The 20,742-nt window shown below is 36.9% G+C and overlaps 1 protein-coding gene across 8 annotated transcripts in view; it reads right to left on the reverse strand.

Annotated features, from left to right (window-relative positions):
• Positions 1–260: 260 nt before the first annotated feature.
• Positions 261–20,742, reverse strand: part of SOX6 (SRY-box transcription factor 6) — a 368,589-nt gene continuing 348,107 nt past the window's right edge. For 7 of the 8 annotated variants that reach the window (XM_082283580.1, XM_082283584.1, XM_082283585.1 and 4 more), the window contains 3 exons: positions 17,164–17,397; positions 14,385–14,601; positions 261–7,220 (listed from right to left, as the gene is read on the reverse strand). In XM_082283580.1, the coding sequence (XP_082139706.1) occupies positions 6,917–7,220; positions 14,385–14,601; positions 17,164–17,397 (755 nt within the window). In that variant the 3' untranslated portion in view covers positions 261–6,916. The remainder of the gene's footprint in view (positions 7,221–14,384; positions 14,602–17,163; positions 17,398–20,742) is intronic. The other variant, XM_082283578.1, reaches the window with a different exon arrangement.

The raw sequence follows: 20,742 nt of genomic DNA on the forward strand, positions 1-20,742 counted from the left end.
TGTGTATTGTCAAATTAGGTTGGTTATCACACGTGTCTTTTACAGCATACGGTGTTAATGGATTTCAGAGGCTGATAAATGCCTTCATAGACTAGAAAGGCGTGCGGAAAACATAAGACCTGGAAAATTCAGTCACCAAATTTACCGGAGGCCAGCTAAACACGCCTCGTTGCATTTTCCCATCAACTCATCATAGTCAGTCTTTAATACTAAATTCAAAGGAATAAGGGATGCATAGAAGAAGTCACACACACATCTCATAAAACAAAATTTATCTTTAATTTGTAAGTGTCAACAGCAGTACAAAAGATGGAGTGATGGTGAATAGATTAAGGGTAGAGAGGACAGTCTTGAGGTAAATGAGCATAAATAGGCAGTCTTATAGACACTCCCCTGAGGGGTCTAAACCCCTATCATGGCATATACTGTATCACCCAAGGATGACATGTTTAACATATCAGGAAAGCACCTTGTGCAAAAAAAAAAAAAAAAAGAAAATTTAAAAAATCCCTCCCACCCGAAACATGTAGGTAAGGTGCCAACATACACCAGAACATACTGTATATGGACAGTGTCTTTCAATTTTGTCTTTTCCATCAATAACTGAGGCAGAGGAGGAGAAGACTCTTAAAAGTACCACTGAAAGATTATTTAATATTTAATTTACCTCACGTCAATACTGCACAACAAAATCCAAGAAGTCTGTTTATGCAATGAAGCAGAGCTAAGAATAACTATTCTCTTTTTTAATCTGAGAACAGATTTTTTTCTTAAATCAATATCCTTAGCAAACTTTTTTCTTTCTTTTTTTTTTCTTTACTGTATCAAGAGGAGAGTGTGAGATGTGATGGCAACCTTTAAGTTCATTTAAAAACTTTACACTGGACTGTACAAGATTTTTTTGATAAACTATTTACATTTTCAGACTTTAAAACATATTCAAAGCAGCAATAGACACTAGTTTTTCCTCTAAACGCCCAAATAATTACCGGCCATGGGCCCAGGTAGGTACCTGCACTGTATATAGAATTTCTACAAAGAAAACCTGCCCATTAAGTAGCCAGTGGGTGTTAAACAAGCAGCCCTTGCCAGTAAGAGCTGCACCCACGGTGTTGCTATAGGAATCAAAGCATAGTACCTTGACAAGAGAGTCTCAGTTGTCCCAACAGCTCTACACAAACTTTACAATTTGAAACAGCAGCTAGCATGTCAGTCCAGCATGTCAGTGAATTGTGCTGATTAAATTAACATAGAGTACAATCTCACAATATACATCACAAACAAATTACAATGTCAGGAAATAAGAGTTACAGTAAGATAAGTTATGTAGTAACAGCTTATAAGCTTGTCTTAATGTAATAAAAAAATTTTTACATGGGAAATACAATAATGAATGAACATAAATGCTAAGCATTCTAGTTTGCTACAAGCTGAAGAAGGGTACAAGAAAAAAAAAAAAACAACATTGCTTTCTGGAAAGCAAAACACAAATGACAAAGGAAGACAAACGGAGAATGCACACTAGCAGGTCTGCAATGTGCAGCATACAAACAGTTAAATATTTGCACATTCCCCATACTCCAAGAGCACCAAGGACCTCACTTGTGGTTTTTAGAAAGCGGAAATTACAAAGCAAGCCACGTCACTAAGTTGCTTTATAGCTTTCATATTGCCATAAATACCAATTTGATAAGTTTTCCTTTAGCCCAGTTCACCCCACCCTACCCCTTTTTACCCAGCGTGTGAAATCTCAGAATACTTCTTTGTCACCATTTCCAACAATTCTGGTAGTTAAAAAAGGGTGTTGGATTAAAATGAAATAGTTTTGCATATACACTGGTTTTTTTCCCTTCTGCAGGATGTTGCAGTATATCAAAAATGTAGCTTGATCTGAGAAAAAACACAGATTTTAATGGGTTGTACCAAAAAAGTTTAGAAGAAGGGTTTTTTTAAGGAAAAAGTGTTTTGTAAAGATCAAATGAGGTCATATAGTATTATTCTTTTAAAAGAACATGCTTAAGTGCCATCTTGAATCTTAAAAAAGCATGCAAAACACCAAGGGGTCCGAGCCCATCCATTAACTTCTCATAAAAACATGAAGAACTCTATCATACATCCTGCTGGCTGCATCTCCAGTGCAGTTGTTCTTACTGTGGCCCTGGCTCAGCAAAGTTCACCCCACTTAACACCAACACTGCACTGGTCCTCATGACCACTGTGGAAGTACTAATATGCTTCATGTTAAGCAGGCATGTAAGTGTTTTGCTGGGGGAGGATGGGGTCTTAATGTTGTAGAACATTTTGCTAGGAGATCTTTTTGAAATGCCATGCCTTTGATGTGACCAAAAAACAAAATCCAGAAAGCCAACCCAGAGATTAGATGGCACTGGGAGGTGGCTGTGTTGTGTTTTTCCAAAGCAGAAGCTGCCCACAGCTGGCTGTTGTACACTTTGCACAGGGTAGTGTATTTGTTTGGACTAATGCTGCTGTTGGGTTTGCATTTCCACCCCAGAGCCATCCCATCTTTTCCCTCCCCCTGCCTCACGCTGCACCTGAGTACACTGATTTAGGAGCATATTGAGGTCCTGTGAATGCTCAGCAGGTGGTTTCACAAGATAAATGGTGATGCCCAAACATACAGGCAGACCAGAATCTGGCCAATTCTTCAGACTTGTTTCTGCATGTAAACCTGAACCCTGGAAAGCAGTATGGTTTCCATTGGGACCTTTCTCTTCCATTTTTATAAAATAAGATGTGGACTATTCTAGTTGGGGTATCAGACTGTTTGGGGAGTCTTCTTCTCTTGAATATAAGTATTTAATAATTTCTGAAAAGAAAATATATTGTATCTGTTAATTAAATAAACTGTTCACAGAGAAAATAGTATTACTATATTAGTGCTCCTGAATGGAGTTATTTTTTTCAGATAGTTTCTAAGGGGCCTCAAACACAAAGCTTAAGAAGCAAATCCATGAATCCTCCTTGCGTATTGTGTGAACAATTTCCCTGGTATTATAGCCTAATATAACAATAACAAGATTAAATGAATGTACAACATAAAAGTTTCATATTATTGAGTCTTGCCTGCATTGCAAGGGCCATTTCAGTCATTTTAATCTTTCAGGGATATGCTTTTGACTTCCAAATGCCATTCTTGTTGAGTAAAATATCTCATTGGTTTTACTTGGATTCAGAAGACTGTGTTTCCCATCAAATGTAGCCAAAATTTGGCATGTTTCATGCATCAACTTTCTAAAAAAGAAGTATTCCCTATTTGTGGAATATGCTATTAAAAATCAGAGAGAGCACAAGTGAGGCATCTTGCTGTCCCAGCTACAGGTCCACAATACTGCACTCACACTGCGGGTGTAAATTCAGCATCTACATGAGGTACAGTGACTTGTCAGCATTTAATATGGACCAACATACACTGATATAGAACAAAAGTAAATACATAACTTATACTTCACTAAGTATCCATGAACAAAAAATAAAATTCTATTTCCTATGTTATATTTACACAATTTAAAAAAAATCTAAAATGAGATGGTAAATTCATCAAAAACTTTGTTTTGAGCTCCGATTAATAAAGTAAAAATGTTGGGTTTTATCCTTATGATTGTCCTTCCTTGATTTCTACTGACATTTTAGAGCCAATGTCGGCTAATAAATAGAATAACACGCTCATAGGCACAATTCAGATTCAAATATGTTCCTCCCATTCCCCTAGCCAGTAAATGCAATTTTTACCAGCTGGCAATTCCTGAACAGCCAGTCATTTTCAAGAATGTGGCTTTAACATACAGAGCATCAGCATTGAGGCAGGGCTGGAGCTAAAACAAAGTGTTCATACATACATGTATTTTGCATAAATAAATGAAATAACAAGACATAAAAATGACTCAAATCCGGCAACTGTGAGGCAGGCCCACACGAGTCGAAACAGATGACTTTTGTTCATGTAGTTTTCGTACAACAGTTTCACATTAGTCAGAAGTGATAAAAAATACCATTTATATCCAGTGCTTATAACACTTACGAAACAACATCTGTGAGTGTGTGGTTTTTTTGTACTACAAGCAAAATCAAGTTTCAGTCCTAAAGAACAGACCTTTGTTCTCCACAAGCCTGCAGAATATTATTTTGGCATGGTCATAAAATTAAAAAAAAAAAAAAAAATTAACCAACTAATCTAAATGTTTGCCTTTGTGCAAAAAAATAATTACATAAAATACAATGCTAGCAATACAGCATTCTACCTATGCAACAAAACCAGAAAAAAAAAGAGGCAAGAGAGAAAGAAAGTGACATGGGGGGAGGGAGAGATACTTTTAACTGGAGAATTATGTAAGACATTAATAAATAGTCTTCTTTTTTTTTTTTTTTTAGGAAATAATGATGTCCTCCCCCCAATCTGAGCTGAATGTATTAAAACCAGTTCAAATTCCCAAGCTATTTTAAGAACAAAAACCACTTTCTATCAGTACCTTAGCCAGCTTAAAGAGGACGCTCACCAGCTAATGACACAGCATATGCCTTTAAAGACTTGGCTAGACCAGTTTATTGCTTATTAGACATGGACTCAGAACACATTTAAATAAATATTAAAAATATAGCTTTTTTTTGTTCCAAATTACAAAATGGTCAGAGAAATTTGACCATTGTGTTTCTATGCCATTATCTTAATAAATTGTCCTGTAAATTGAACAATCTTCTTTGTCTTGGGGGTCGTTCTCTCACATAGAAACGTGATTCCTACAGTGGCAAAAATGGCCATTTCTGACAGAACAGGTGTTAGTGGGGCTGTGAGGAAGAGGATTGCTCCTCCAGAGAGCTTCGTGTCATTGCAGCTCACGAGAGCGTCTGCGGGACAGGATGCACGAGGACAGCCAGACTAACACCAGGCTCTTTGTGTCGTCTGGGCCTGAAGCAAAACCTGCACAGCTCTCTGGGAAGATGCTCCCAAACTTCCAGAGGAGCTGCTCTAGGCCCACTGGCACCTGTCAGCCCAAGCCTGAATTTATCACCAGTGTGCTGAACACATCCAATTCCAAATAAAAGTTGAGGGAGTTGAGGAGCTTCAGCACACTTATTCATCAGGCCTCTTGGAACTGTATATATATATATATATATATATATATATACAGTGATCTATTTGTGAACAGGAGTGGAGTATGAGGGAAAAAATGAAGGCAGTTTCTCCTTCGTCTTTAAAGTCTAATGGATTCACAATCTTTGAATGCCTTTCTCCTGTATTTCCCAGAATTTTCTCCAGTAATTGCATTGTTTCTAGAAGTAATACAAACAGAAATTTTTGTTTCTATAGCACCTTACGTCCAAAGATCCCAAAATGCTTGACAAGTCACATTCCCACACAACTAATATACAATATTTTTGATGACCCATTTTCCCACCTTTGCAATTAGATATTTGAGTGGCCTTCCCTCCCCCACTTGGAGTCTCACAAATAAATCACTGCATGAATACTTAAGGTAGCCCAGTTCCTTCAGGTGGCAATAGGAACATGATGTACAGAGCCATGATTTGCCACAGGATTCCTCAGGCCCTAAAAATTCAGCGTGGTGGACTCTAAATGCAGTTTGGATTTTACATCTGCCCTTGCTGTCTAAGTATAGAGGTTTATAACTATAAACACATTTTTAGGGATATTTGTACGCTATGTACATATAAAAGTACTCACTTTATTTTGCAATACATATAGCAGAGTGTTTCCAAGTGCTCCTTGAACATACAGTGTTAGAGGAACAAGTGAATCTCTCATTCATAAAAGTCATGTTCATTTTAGTAGCAGGTGCACTTTTATTTTCATATACCTGTGTGATTTAGGGAAGGGGAAAGAAGAGGCTCTTTAAAATATCAATGAGGAATTGCAAGTGTAATGCCACCAACTGTACTTTTAAAAATAAATATTAAGTATTTGGACCCTTGACATTCTGGAATGAATAAATTATTTAAGAGAAAATGTGTTAAGACTGAATGCAAGGGTTAAAAGCAAAGGGGTAGAGAATGTAATCAGAGGTGGCCTCACACTGCTAAGACAGGCCCGTCCATAGCTGGTGATTGCTCTTTTGTGCTTACTTAAAATTTCACACTAATGGCACATCAAGAGGCAAAAGCAATTGGGCACATGCACTATGGCAACCATGTTCACTAATTAAGAATATCCTGTCTCCAGATTCCTGAGTACTTTACCATATTCTGGAAAAAAATTAGGTTTTATATATAATTTTTTCTTTTTTAAGATGCCAAAGGATTGTCTAAGACTTTACAGTGTCTCCTTTAAGACTTTTTGTTTAAATGTTAAGATTCAAAAGTTATGAAAAGTTTGGCACATCAGAAGTTCAGCTATACATATGGAAAAAAATGGAATTCAGAGACTATTTTTTAAAGACGAGCTATGATGCACAGGTGTGCACACTTGCGGACTTGTTCTGTTTCACAATATGAAATCTGCAGTTTTTGTTTTCTAAAATAATCCAGAATAAAAACACATTCACAACCTGTAGGCTGGCACAGCATACCTGAGTGAGAATGTATAACCCCCATCTAAAACAGTAACTTAAACCCTTATCAGCATCCAAACGGAAAAAGACAAAAGGTAAGACTTGTAAGACAGCTATTGATTCATATAGGTTTTCAAGTCCTGATGTCTGATATTTATGTCTTCATCTAAATTAAAAAAACAAAACAAAACAAAAACAAAACAAAAAAAAAACCCCAAGTTCATGAAAAATTAGGGAAACAATCTGTCTCACACGATAAGAAACATTTAAGACCATTCTGCTGATGTAACTGTAGGAGCCACACATGCATGCAGGCTCTTTAAGAACTTTTGTTCAAAAAAACCCCAAAAAAACCCAAATGAGTCTGAGTACTTTAATTCTGTGAACACTCCTCAGTTGGCACTGACTGTCTCATGGGCTTCGTTTTCACTACTATAGTCTGATTTGGGATCATCCTCATAGTCCTCGTACATTTCTATTTCATCCTCTCCATTTATCATTTCGTTTCCAGGAAGGCTTCCGCTGTCCGTCTTCATACCATAAGTGCTCTGGATGACAGGGATGCTGGGCTCAGGGCTGGCAGAGGTGCTGGAGCAATCTGATGTCATCTGAGGGGACGGCGTGGTGGTTGCCATGGTAATAGCACCGGGATAGACAACTCCTGTTCCCGTGGTGATTGGAATCTGAGGCTGTTGCCTGGAAGGAAAAATAAGAAGGAAACGTCTTTTCATGTGTTTAGAGGAGGGAAGACCTTCTGCAAGTCCAAAGGAAAGAAAAGCTGGTGGCTTCCTAGACAGACTGTATGTATTCCTCTGGGCTCATAGGCCAGTCCTCTATGGTATTGGTTCGTCTCATCTCCCCCAAAGGACAACTGGGAAGTGAAGTGTTTTCACTATCAGACATTCTTGCATGTATTTTATGTGTCTATTGAAACCATAGTATGAACTAGCACCTGGAGAGAGACCATCAAAAGGCTTCATGCACCTGTGTGATACCTGCCTGCTGCTGTAGACAACATGTATCCAAAATCTAAACCCTCTAAACTCATGGCAAGAGCTTCTGTTAATGAGAGACCTCGAGATTACCTGCAAGTACCTAAAATGGCAGACAAATCGTAAGCATCTAATTTACTATGTAAGTGCAAGGTAGATTCCTACATCACTTAGACATTCTCCTGATATTTTATTGCTGGCTTTTGACTTTTATTTGGATCCATGATCAGAATGCCATTTGCTTTTTAGGATTTTATGTATAAAACTGGGGTTTTGAAGTAAAGTACTTGATAAAAAAGAACAAATCTGCTCTGGAAGATGCTGATTTGTATTGACTAGTTATTGAACATATATACCTACTTGCATAATCTATTTAAAGAATCATACATTTCAATGTATTCCCAACCTTCTTCAGAGCAATAGCAGCAAACTATTATAGAATTTTAGCAGCAGAAACTGTCAGATATGTTTGAATGGTCTTATTAATCTGCAACTCTTTGACCACTGCGTCATTCTATACTAAATTCAGAAGGACATTTCATACACCAGCCTCACAAATTCCTAATCATTGGCTATATCAATACGCAAAATAATGTCAAGCTTATTTACAAAACCTTAAATGTTGAGTCTTTATTGTCCATTGGTCAAACGCTAATTATGACAAATATCACACTAGAGAGTTACTGGGACCCTGAAGTCCTTCAAGTTTGGGTACCGATACAGTTAAATCATGAACAATGTGTGTAACATACCACTAAAATAGCTTGTAGTCCTGCCATGGCTGGTACTGCTAGCCTGACTCTTACAGCCTCTGCACAGCTTGAGAAATTCAAACATCTGTTGTGTAAGTCTCGTACACCTGGCTAGCAGCGAGCAAAAACGCAGTAATTCATTTGACACAGTCATTATACTCCTGTTTGCAAATGATGATTTGCAGATGATTTACAAACAGCTTGGGATTTTTCACTAAATTTTCACTTTTTAAATGGTCTGATAAATGTTCTGTGAAAACAATTTCAGCCAATGTATTTGCTTGCAAGTGATTTTCTGCAAACATCTTTCAATACTTTAACCATAAAATTGAACACCTACCTCACATGGGAACATTTCTGGTTTAGGATTGCATGTTTTCAGGAGTATAAACTATTACTGCTAAAAACCCACATGTATCTCCTCCACAACTTTTAGATGCAGAAAATGTTCACATTAATTAATGTTTCCACAAAGCAGAGGAAAAAGAAACATGCACATGGTCAACAGAAAAAATTTACATAGTTGTCACCAGGCCATACACACTTAATTCTTTCTAAAACTACTGGTACTAATCTTTCACCGGCATTTCTTAAAATAAATAAATTCACAAAACAAAACACCACCAATTGCTCATCAAAGAACACCATAATACCAATGCCGAACGATGCTTTGAGAAAAGTTTTCACAACTCCAGTAACAGAAGTTGTAGAACCTACTCAAGGAATGACTGAGCCCAAGCTGCTGTGTTACAGACGACATTAAGTATCGGAACACTAATATCCACCTCTACACCTCCCCCTGTAAAAAAAAGTTTGTATTTTTTCAGAAGCAAATTGCCTTTTTACAAGCAGAAAGAACAATTTTAAAAGTCTGCTAACGACAATGCTGTGACATATGTTGATGGTTCTCAGTGTTCAGGCCTAAAGGACAGACTAAGAAATCCTGGTATTCTTGCAAATGCTTATCAAGTCAGCAGAACTCTTTTGCACATCCACATTTTCGTGGGACGGGGTACAGCTGCCCAAGTACAACCCATTTCAAAATATAAAGCGAGGAGGTCATCTGAGCCTAAAGAAGCCAAATTTACAGAGGTACTTTTTACTTAAGAACACACCAAACAAATGCATGTCAAACTACAGAATGAATCTAATTGTCAAAGATCTTGATTGGTGTAACAGGAAAGTTAAAGGCTTACCAAATTTGTCATTCATTAATGCAATCCTTTTTTACATGTTAAACAAAAGTCAGACATGCTGTGCATGCCTGCTGCTGGCTGGGTAATAACTTTAAATTACCTATATCTCACTGTGGAACTGTAAACATGTGGTAACTGTACCACCTAATTGGAAAGGGTCTCAAATTGCTACCCATTTGCTAGCAAAAAATTTGCTAGCGCTTAAACATGGGCACCTACACACCCCCAGTAACTGGAAACCTACCTCTGATTTAATACCTGTTATTATTTAGAGCTGATCAGGTTGTCACTGTAAATTCTGCTCTAGTTGCTACATTACGTCCCAGAAAGCCTTATTTTAAAATATCACAAACTATGTGGATGGCATGGGTTGCTGGAGATGAGTGTTATCATTTCCTAAGTAATTAAGTTCTTGGGGGGAAGAAAACAGAGCATTTTAGATTACCACTACTATCCCTGAAAGGAAGAGTTGGAGTTTCTAACCTACAACTCTGGCCATTATGTTTTCTTTTATTTATAGGTCTTAGAGGCATTCATGTTAATGGAGTCTTTTACAACATTAAATTCCACGCATTTAATCCTTGCCTCTAGCTAGAGTTTTACCAATCGTAGAACCTTGGAGGGGGGACATAAAAACATACTTTACCTGCAAGCTACAGGTTACAATTCAGCTCAGTTGCACATGGAAGTTTTCTGCCTGTTAAAATTTCCAGAAAGCAACATTAATCTTCTGATCTCTTCAGATCCGTGAGGAATGGTGGCACGTGGCTAAGTACCCTGGCTTCAAACCACTCCTGTCTCCTCCATCTTCTCTTTGACAAAGAAATCCTTATGTGGACAATTACTAGGGGTCACTCTCCTCTGCTCTGCCAGCACTGACAGACAACATGTCTGTCCACTCTGAGGCAAAAGCTTTGGCCCAAAATGTTTAAATAAATATAAAAATAGAAGTAACATGAAAATTCTTAGACAGACTGACCTGCTCACAAGTTTGTGGCATTAATATTAGGATTTTTCTGGAGAATGTTCCACTTTTGACTTTTGCCAAACCAGCTAAACATTTAAATTGGCAAATTACCATTGTTTTCTGATCCCTTCCCAACCATTTTCTGACAGCTCTTTAAATGACTGAAGCAAAAATTGATTGCATTAAGGAAAATGCTCATATGTTGCACAGCCCTGAAACTTACATTCCCATAAGGAATGAAATAACAGTAAATCTCACAAAAGCACCCATTGTGTACTTCCTTTAAGTTCAAGCTACAGGAGTATAATATTACAGACTTATTCAAAACCATAGCCTAGCAACATTCAGACTATGTGTGTACAGTAGTTATAAACACTATAAAGGCTTTATTCTAAACATCTTATGCTGGTAAAGCACAGAAAAAAATTACTGCTTACATCATTTTGCAGAGAAATGTATATAGCATATACTTGTATTTAGAGTGTATTAGACTGTAAAAATGACTGAGGAATGAATTATCTTTGTAAGACAAGGCAACAAAAGGCAGACTCTTAACTTAAAATGTCTGAATTTATGGTTTATATATGATCCATTTGTTAGCTCACATTTATTTATGCATTACAAAAAACTACTATGGAGGATAAATTGTAAATCACTTGAAGTTTGTTTGGGATTAACTTATGCTGAAGATATCATTCACAAGTTCCATTAATAATTTTACTATTAAAAATAACTCAATTAAAGACATAGCTGGCTTCAGATTCAACTTCCACTAGACTGAAGCCAGAAATTTTTGAATATACTCTGCATTAAACATGAATTATTTCTGTATATTATCTGCCTCATTTGGAACAAAATTCATTCATGTAGGGGTGCAATACACTACGCACATTGTAAATTCCACTCTGTTCTTTAAAATACTTGGCATTTCCTAGATTTTGTCTATCAAATAAATAACATTTATCTGAAAACATTAATTTCCTGCCCAATTTATTCCAAGAAATCTTCACTCTCATTCTTTGGAGGCTTTTCTTCAAAAATCAGAACAGAACCTGGCCATTCATTAGCTTATTTCTCTATTTTATCTTAAGTCCTGGCTAGTTAGTATACTGAGATTCTTTAAACTCCCTTTGTGCATCTTACCAAAGTTTATCAAAGATTGTGGCTCATGGAAGTGAGCAGTGTGAGCCTTTTGCACCAGAAAAGTTTGAGCCAGGGGAGAACTCCGTATTTGTGGTGGGGGGTCGTACCCATAGCAGAATTATCCTATGTTAGGCCGTGGCTCACCTAAGGGAGTCTGACAGGAACTAGCCTTTACTGGATTGACTAAAACATAAATGTACATTTGGTATAAGAAAAATGCAAACACAATTATGAAGAAATATACCTTTTCTGGCTTTTTGCTGTTTTCTCTAGCCACCTGTTTTGAATGTGTACCTGACTCTTCACACGTCTCCTACTCATCTTTTTATTCTGTGATGATATTTTGTTGCCATTTTGGCATCCCCATTGGTTTGTTCTTTAAAAAAAAAAAAGGCAGCAAAAAACCCTAGCGGTACTTCAAGCAATATGAAGCACTTGGCACATTTCACTGGAGTCTATTTTGTACTTTTATTCTCTATCTTCCACTGAAATATTTACTGTAAACACAGAACATATTCAGTCTGAAAAACCACATTTGTCTCTTATTTCACTGTGAAAAGGAAACAGCATCTCAACTCTCACGTCTGCATTTCTGAAGGACGATTTATGTTGTTCCATCAAAACAGTGGAAAAATAACGGGGGTGTGAGGTCAATTAGGAAAACTATTCCACCTAAAGCTTTATGTAATATTTACGTTAAATACAGGGAAGAGTAAGCTTAAGAAGTTGATGGGCTCAGTTACTGTGTTTCACTTAGTTATAATATGATTTGGAAGAAATGTTGCTTTTCATTACCTAGTAAACTATTCTGCTGAGACAAACGATTCCATGTTTTATGTTTCAGTTCAAAAAAGATGCTCTAGTCTGGTTTTTTTCACTAATTTTACTTGGTGTCTTCCAATAAGTTTGTTTTAAATTATTCTTGAGCGAAAAGGGGAATTTGGGACAACAGTGGGAAGTCACAGGGAAGTATGAAATAATTTTTTTTAAATCCCAGCCTGTGATTCCTCAGGACCAAAACCTGTATTCACATTGAACAGCAACAAGGATCTCATTTCACCTTTAGTGAATGCATCCATTAGACTTCATATTCCCTTTTCCATCACTTGCACAACTAAAGGTCATCAGTTTTGGTAATGTCCAGTGCATCATCATATAACTGCACAGAGGTAGTTTACTTTAAACTTCTTCAATATTGATAGAACATGGTGAAGTGGACTTAGCATAAATAGGAATTGGAACCAATCCTTTAGAAAAATGGTGACATTCTCACTGTCTTTGTGATCATACTGTTGGATATATGAGTTACATTTAGGTTGCGCCAGTCTAGTTTTGAATAGCTTTTACTATATATGTTTTTAATAGAAATATCACTCTTTAGGGAGGCACTTTTAGAAGTTTCTTAAATCTGTCCTCCATGTTTGCTCCCCTATTTAGCCACGAGTTTGAATGTGTAAAATGCTACTGCTTAATACTGTTTTGAATTAGCAAACAATTCTCAAATTGTTCAGACTGCTGTTTTGGCATTTCTTTTGCATTTCTTGTCTAGATGTGATTTGGTCTGTCAATCTGCTTTGGAAGACATAAACTAGAATTTCATTCCCTTAATCTGAATATAATTTGTGATGTGCAGTATAAACTCACATTTCTATTTAGAGTCCTATGTGCAATTTTGATGGAAGACTATTAGTAAACAATTTCCCTTAGACTGAAGAATAAAAAAACAATGTCATAACTATAGACTGGAAAGATATTTCAAGATATCAAAACCACTTCTATTTACTGATTGAAGAAAGAGCCCACATTGTTGCAGGCTGTACCACAAAATAATTGACTGCAACAGGAGTTCTGCATCCCTAGCCAAAAATGAGGGCACATAATCGACGTCAAGGTCAATTATCTGGTAGTGAAGTAACCAACAAAAGGAGACTATTGTGATTAGAGAAATAAGCAGAACATTGGGAATTTGGAAAGGCTGGCACTGGAGACAGCTTTTAGACTCTTTGCAAATCACCAGAAACATTGTGTTAGAGCACTGAGCATCACAGATTAATTCATAAAAAGAAAAAAAAAACAGGAGAGAGAAATCAGTTATGGTGCAGTTGTTTCACTGGACTTTTGTTATCTTTAGCCTGTTGATGTTTCATAGTGCTGCTTTCTCTGCTGAACATTAGAGGAAATACCGCTAAAAACACACACAGTGTTCTTAAAACTGTGCCAGGATCTTTTTGAGCCATATATTTTGGGTTATAAATCTACCCAGTCTATCTATGCACTACTTGAAAGACTCTTTCTAAAACTTACTTTTTAAAAAATATTTTTTTCCACACTTCTATATATAACAAAATTCCTAGTAGCTTCGTACCATGATATCATTCATTCATGTGAGTTCCTCACACAACTGCAATTATTCCTCTGCCTTTTCCTCCTCTCCTGATTCCTTATTCTACAGAGGAATAATCCTTTGTGGTTTTCTCTTTGTTCTTCTCTTAATTTAGGAAACGATGCTGGAGTCATTACTAACCCAGAATGGATTAGCTTACTAAAAACTCACAAAAGACATGATTCAAACCTTTCAGGCTAATGAGAAACAACTTCTTTTGACTGTAAAGAATTCCATGATCAGTCTCATAATCAGCATTCAGTGGCAAGCTGATAGCTCCATATTCCATCTTATGTTTTTAATAAGGTCTTACCAGTTCAAATCCTTTCCTTCTAAATGACATTAGTCAGTGACTTACACAGATAAGTCTATTTGGTTTCAAACAACGTGCTCTGTCTTGGAAAACAATTACAGCGATTGTACTCACCCTACAGTAAAAAACTGCCTCATCTCCTGTCTTCGAGACCTCATCAGTTGCTTGTATTCACCAATACGCAGTTTCTTCCCATCCACAATGCAGGTACGTTTTGGTCGAGGTTTGTATTTGTAATTAGGATACTTTTCTAGGTGGATTTTACTTAGTCGTGCCTGCTCTTCGTAATAAGGTTGTTTCTCTTGATTTGACATGGACTTCCAGCGAGATCCTAATGACACAAAATGTTAGTGAGTGCTCAAGTAAAGCAGGTTTAGCCTTACACATACACCATTCAACATGCCTTCTCGCCATAATAAATTTTAATTAAGTTAGTTAAATAAATTGATTTAAATTTACATCACTCTGCACATATATTGGCTTGCACAACCTGAGACACCTTAAAGGAACCCTGACTTTCAGATATTGCTGCAGACCAAGCATATGGAAATCTCAATTAAATAGGTGCACTTAAAATCAATAGTTATGTCTCAAAATCTCAGCCTCGTGCTGCAAAACAGACTACTTAATTTTTTTACAACAAGAGCATTAATCTGTGAGTAATTCCATACCTGTGTAATACCACGCACAGTATGATGGTTAAGGAAAGTCTGCAGCCATACTTTCACTGTTAAAAGCCTAATACATTGCCTAGGGACACAGGCGTCTTTGATATTTTTATGAGAATTTAGTTTATACACTCCAGCTAATAGATATTAACAACTTGTTATGTGGCAGGAAAAAAGGATCAAACCTTAGAGATTCAGCAAAGTTATGAACAATCCCTTGCTGTCTGCATGTTTTAAATTTACTGAACTTCTGATATGAGCTTGGCATAATACTGATACTTATTTTAAATCTTATTATGCATATTATTTTCTGGCCAGATGTAACAAGCACACAGAACTGAATAGAGAAAGTTACATTTCACAAACTCACACTGGAAAGATAAAAAGTAAAAGAGAAAGCACATTGTAACTATATACACCTCTTCAGGTCCTGTAAACTCTCATTGAAAGCTGCACCAAAAAAAAAAGTTTTAAAAATTAACACAGTGTACACAGGAAGAGGCAAAAGTATTCAGATCTCTTGTATTGTTTGTAAGGAGCTATCTAAACACTTGAATAGAGACAGGAATAAGAAATGCAGAAAATAGCTTTTTGGTGTCTTTTAGATGAATAAAACGATTACAGCTGTGGTAAACGTGGGTGGAAGCTATTCTTTTACCAACATTTTTCATACATCAACAAATGGAAAAGTTGTATAAATATTATCTGTAGCCAGCAATATTCTGTGTCAGTTCTAATATTTCAGTCTCTTTTCTCATTGTCCTGGAAAAGTTGCACAGATATTATATGGACATAGACTTATTTGTGGCAGAGCAGATACTGACAGGTTAATTCCATGGTTAACAAACACTCAATTGCTGGCACTTCTGAAATATTTATGCTGGAAGTTTACATTTTAATGAATACAGTTACTATGCTCCTAATAGTTTTTTTCACAGAATGCACACAAATAATATAGATTCCCTACAGCTGCCAACACTGAAACAGTGAAGGTTTTATACAAAACTGAAAGGCTATTCATACAACTCACTTATATGGTAGACAAAAATATGAGAGCTACTAAGAAAGATTTTGGAAGTTTTAGGACAAAGTAACATTTATTTCTATGTATTCTTGCCTCTGATTGAACTAACATGCAACAAACTTTGCTAAGAATGTATTTGAACTCAGAGTTTACAATAAAATGATTACAGAGAAAACTTGATTTTTACTTTTATTTATTATGAGCTACATTTGGAATCTGTCTTTCACTTCAAAGACTCAAAAAGCAAATATAGGTTTTAACATTTCACCACTCATTCGCACGTATGTTTCTAATTCTCTCAAGGGGTCTTAAAAAGCAAATCAAAATTTCTCAAAAATGAGTCCATTTATTTGCACAGTGGCAAAATATAATCCATGGAATATTCCCCAATTGTCCCAATCTATACAAATTAAATATTAACTAAGGTGTCTTTTACCTAAGCAATATTTTAACTGCATGCTTCTAGTGGTTAGTTTTTTGAATATTGCAACATTTTGAACCAAACATCATTTTGGATGTGAGGTTTGCATGTACAGGTCTTTTGAACTATGTCGGGTTTCCTTGACGTTGCACTGTCTGACATAAACCTTTGATTTTGAACTTTTTTAACTTTATCCCAGTATTTATTCTATCAAGTTCCATTTTGCATTCATGTGATTTGTAGTTCAGGTGCATTCTAATGGGATCTAGCAATTAAACCCTTTATGGGGACACACTCTTGCAACAGATTTCACAAAACATTCCTTTTCAATGCTGCTAAGCTTTAAAGCATGTTGTGAGTGCTGTTGAGACTATAACGCATTAGAGAAGGGGCAGAAAGGGAAAAGGAAGGGAATGAAAATTAATATAGTCCATGAATCTTCATTTGTGTAAGTTTCAGTAACATCAATTTCGGTGAACATCTCCCAAAAAAAAGGCCTAAAATTAGAGAAGTTCATAGAACTGTAGAATGGTTTGGGTTGGAAAGGACCATAACGATCATACAGTTCTAACCCCCTGCCATGGGCAGGGACACCTTTCACTCGACCAGGTTGCTCAGAGCTCCATCCTACGTGGCCTCGAACACTTCCAGGAAGGGGGCACCCACAACATCTCTGGGCAGCCTGCGCCAGTGCCTCACCACCCTCACAGTACAGAATTTCTCCCTAATATCTAATCTAAACCTGCCAGCACAACCTGTTGCCCGTTGCCTTGCACTTACCTAGGATTTTGCTGATGTTGGAGTTGTGCATGTCGGGGAAGGCCTGGAGGATTTTCCGGCGCTCATCCTTGGCCCAGACCATGAAGGCGTTCATCGGCCGCTTGATGTGGGGCTCACTGCTGGCACGGCCCCGCGAGTCCCGGTAGACCCGGGCTTCAGCCACCGTGGCCCCTCCTGTTGGCCAACAATAATACTGCTGTAGTTTAGCGGCAGAGCCATTCACTGCTTTACTCCCTGTAATGTCAGGGCAGGAAGAAACAAGATGGATGCAAAGCATTATTACGTGAATTAGGAAAGTGCTTTAAGTGCTGTGCTTATTTTAGCCTCTTTTGCTCTCTGTCTCTCTCTCTCTGCTGCCAGATTTATGAGAGAGAGAGAGAGAGAGAGAAGGGACAACCAGTGGTCTCAGTGTAACTGGCCAGGCTTGCCCATCTGAGATGACCCAACATCAAATTGAAGAAACGAATTGCGCTGGTATTTCTCCAATTAAGACATGGAGATTTGATAAAGTTTCCATTTGTGACTTTAACATAAAATACATGATCTGAATGCTCAAAAAAACTCACATGAAAGTTACATTTGAGAATCCAAACTTATGTAGGCCTGTTGACACAAGCCGTTGACAATGACTTTGCTGCTACAGCAGTGAAGCCAAATATTTCATAAAATGGATTATACAGTGCACGAGGTACATGCTGCCTTTTGAATGGATCTGATTACATTTGGAGCTAAATATTTTAAAGTTGCATCTTCTTTGGTTGAATTTTAGACGTGCTTTGGAGCATTTGACCACATACATCTAATATAACTGTCTGCCTCCAACAGGTACCTGCACAGAATCCCGGAGCCTCCAGAGTGGAAGACGAGAACTCCAGCTCCATGCCTGCTGTGCTTTAGTGTATCCCAGTGTCCTGGTTTTTATCTGCCATTAATTCACCTAATGCCAGCCTTAACTGGGTTTTTGAATGCATCCAGCCCTGTTTCTTGACCACAAACAGTAAAGCCTCATGGGGGTTTAGAGTTCACAGAGCTGAAGTGCAGAACTAGTTACTATGGGAGAAACAGATAACCAAGGCATGCCTTTACTGGAAAAAACTTCTGCAATTGTAATGATAACATAAGTTTTTAGAGTTATATCTTAGCTATAAAAAGGGCAAAAAGTATTTACAGTGGGAGACTCATATACTTAGACCTCATCAAACCGATCATATAATTTAATACCTTGAAAAAACAAGATACTTGACAACAAATTAGTATAGCAATAGGTCTCCTTTTTTTATAAACTATTACAGCTACTAACATGAATTTATTTGCCAAATAATATAAGATTAATTCTTTACAGTAAGTAAAACAAAACATTGCCACTTACTGAATACAGGCACAAGTTTTAGTTGTGCAAAAACCAATTTTCCTAATTCAGAGTGAAAGCATTATATAGGCATACCTTTTTAAAAATTCTATATAAGAAACACATTTACATGAAAAAAGGCCCCTAAAATAGAGGATGCATAACTAATACACTACCTTTTTGCCACCAGGTCCACAGTACATTAATTTCATTTAAAACGCACTGACCATACAGGATAAATTGATTTTGCTTTATATGGTGTTGACAGCCATGTTTATTGTGCAGTGAAATGTAGTGTAGTTTCAAGCTGACTGTATCCATCAACACAGGGCAATATGCTGACTACTGGGCCAGATGAAGACATACATTACTCTGAGAGCAAAACACTCATTCGCATACAGCAGTGTCTTCTCCTGAGGATCACGGGGGTAATTTATGATGCCTCCAATGCCATTACTTTACAACTGACACCAATTTGGCAATTTGTATACTAACATGCGTGCACATAAAAGAGGACAGGTTTGCGGCAAATGTGAGCTGCAAAACTGTTTTAACACTGTTCTAAGTTAAGCACCATGCTACAGGTGTTCTGCATTTACAGGAGGCTGCAGTCAGCTTTTTACTGCAAAAGCAAAGGGCACTTTTGCAGAAGGACCTGCAGGTAGGGCCAGTTTAGAGGGGTGAATGGTTGATGAGGCTCTGTCCATTGCTGCCAGAAGCCTTGGACCACAAACATATCAAAGGTACCATATTTTGAGAGAGGATGTATTTATTTAGAAACTTCAATACGTTGCAAACATAGTAAGTCAACACTGAAATATTTGTTGACACAAAGAGATATATAATTCCAGAAAAGTCAAACACAGCATGTAACATGTTGTTCTATCCTTTAAGATAACATAATAAAAATATGTTACTAGTATGTGAGCACTCAGGAAGCCGGTGAAAAAAAAATTAAATTATTATTTATGCAAAAGTTATAATTTCTTATTCAGCTGCTTTACCCACAACAAAGGAAAGACATATTTGAATCCATAGGATGTCTTTCCATCTCTTACTTTCCCAAAGGTACTTATTCACTACAGCCCTTTCTAACATGATTTTGGACTTTTCAATCCTAATGCAGGTAAAAAGTAGTTTTACTGAGAGAAAGATTATAGGTGGCTTTTAAATCTGTAATTTAGATAGAATGAATTTAATTCTAATATCTAATTTAGATAGAATGAAAAAAAACAAACAGAGAAAATAAACCAAAGGCAAAAAATAAAAAGAAGGCAGAAAATGACCATAAATAATCTGTTTTCAGAGAAAGGTTATGTCAGAAAACAATTCTTACGTGGAGTAATAAATTACAACCATCCCAAGAAGGTCAACTCTGGCTGCATCCGCTTTATGCAAGTCCATACTTGAAGGACTTGAAAAAACAGCCAAAGAGTTGATGTTCTTTGAGCTTGATCTCTGGGGAAATATTTGCAAGTTGACCTATAGGCCATCACAAAAGCATTTGCAAAATGAATTTCTGCAAATAACTAAAGCAATATAATCTTCATGCTCTTCTGTCTCAGAACCACAGAATTATATTCAGCATATAAAGCATTACAGTAAAATAGTTCTTGTAGCATGGGATTCTACGGGGGGAGCCAGAAGGTCTTGGTACCTTTTTAGATTAGAAATGAGGTGCTAATGATAGAAAGACACACGCTCAGTGAGGTTTTACAAGTTGAAACACATAAGAACAAGCTTTCAAACTGGTTGTTCTTAGGTACTTCATCCTGTCAAGCAGATATTTTGACATTATTGTGCCCTATAGAAACAATTTCAACAGATCTAACAAAGTAAGGGGTTTTTTCCTATTGTGATAATTATAGTTTATACTGATGGAGGCTGAAAGAGACACCTGAAATATATAAAGAAAAAAAATAAGCAAGTGCAAAGAAGTAGGTGTTTTACGTCTTTCTGAAAATATTTTCAGGAAATTCTAATAACTAAAATAACAGATAAAATGGAAATGTACCACCAGTGAAGGACAAGATGAGAGAAGGAATTTGGTAATTGTCTCTCTATGGCAACTAGTGCTCTACCTGCCAGTTACTGTGCATACTGCAATCACAGGAGGAGGGATTTTCAGAATTAAGAGCTTGATCAGAATTTACATTTATTGCAAAAGCAGTACAGTTTGGCTTTCCTAGTGGCTTAGTTGGCAAAGAAGTCTATACTTTGGCCTAAAGACA

The sequence above is a fragment of the Coloeus monedula genome, assembly GCF_965178545.1.
Source record: "Coloeus monedula genome assembly, chromosome: 6".
In the NCBI taxonomy this organism is placed as follows: domain Eukaryota; kingdom Metazoa; phylum Chordata; class Aves; order Passeriformes; family Corvidae; genus Coloeus; species Coloeus monedula.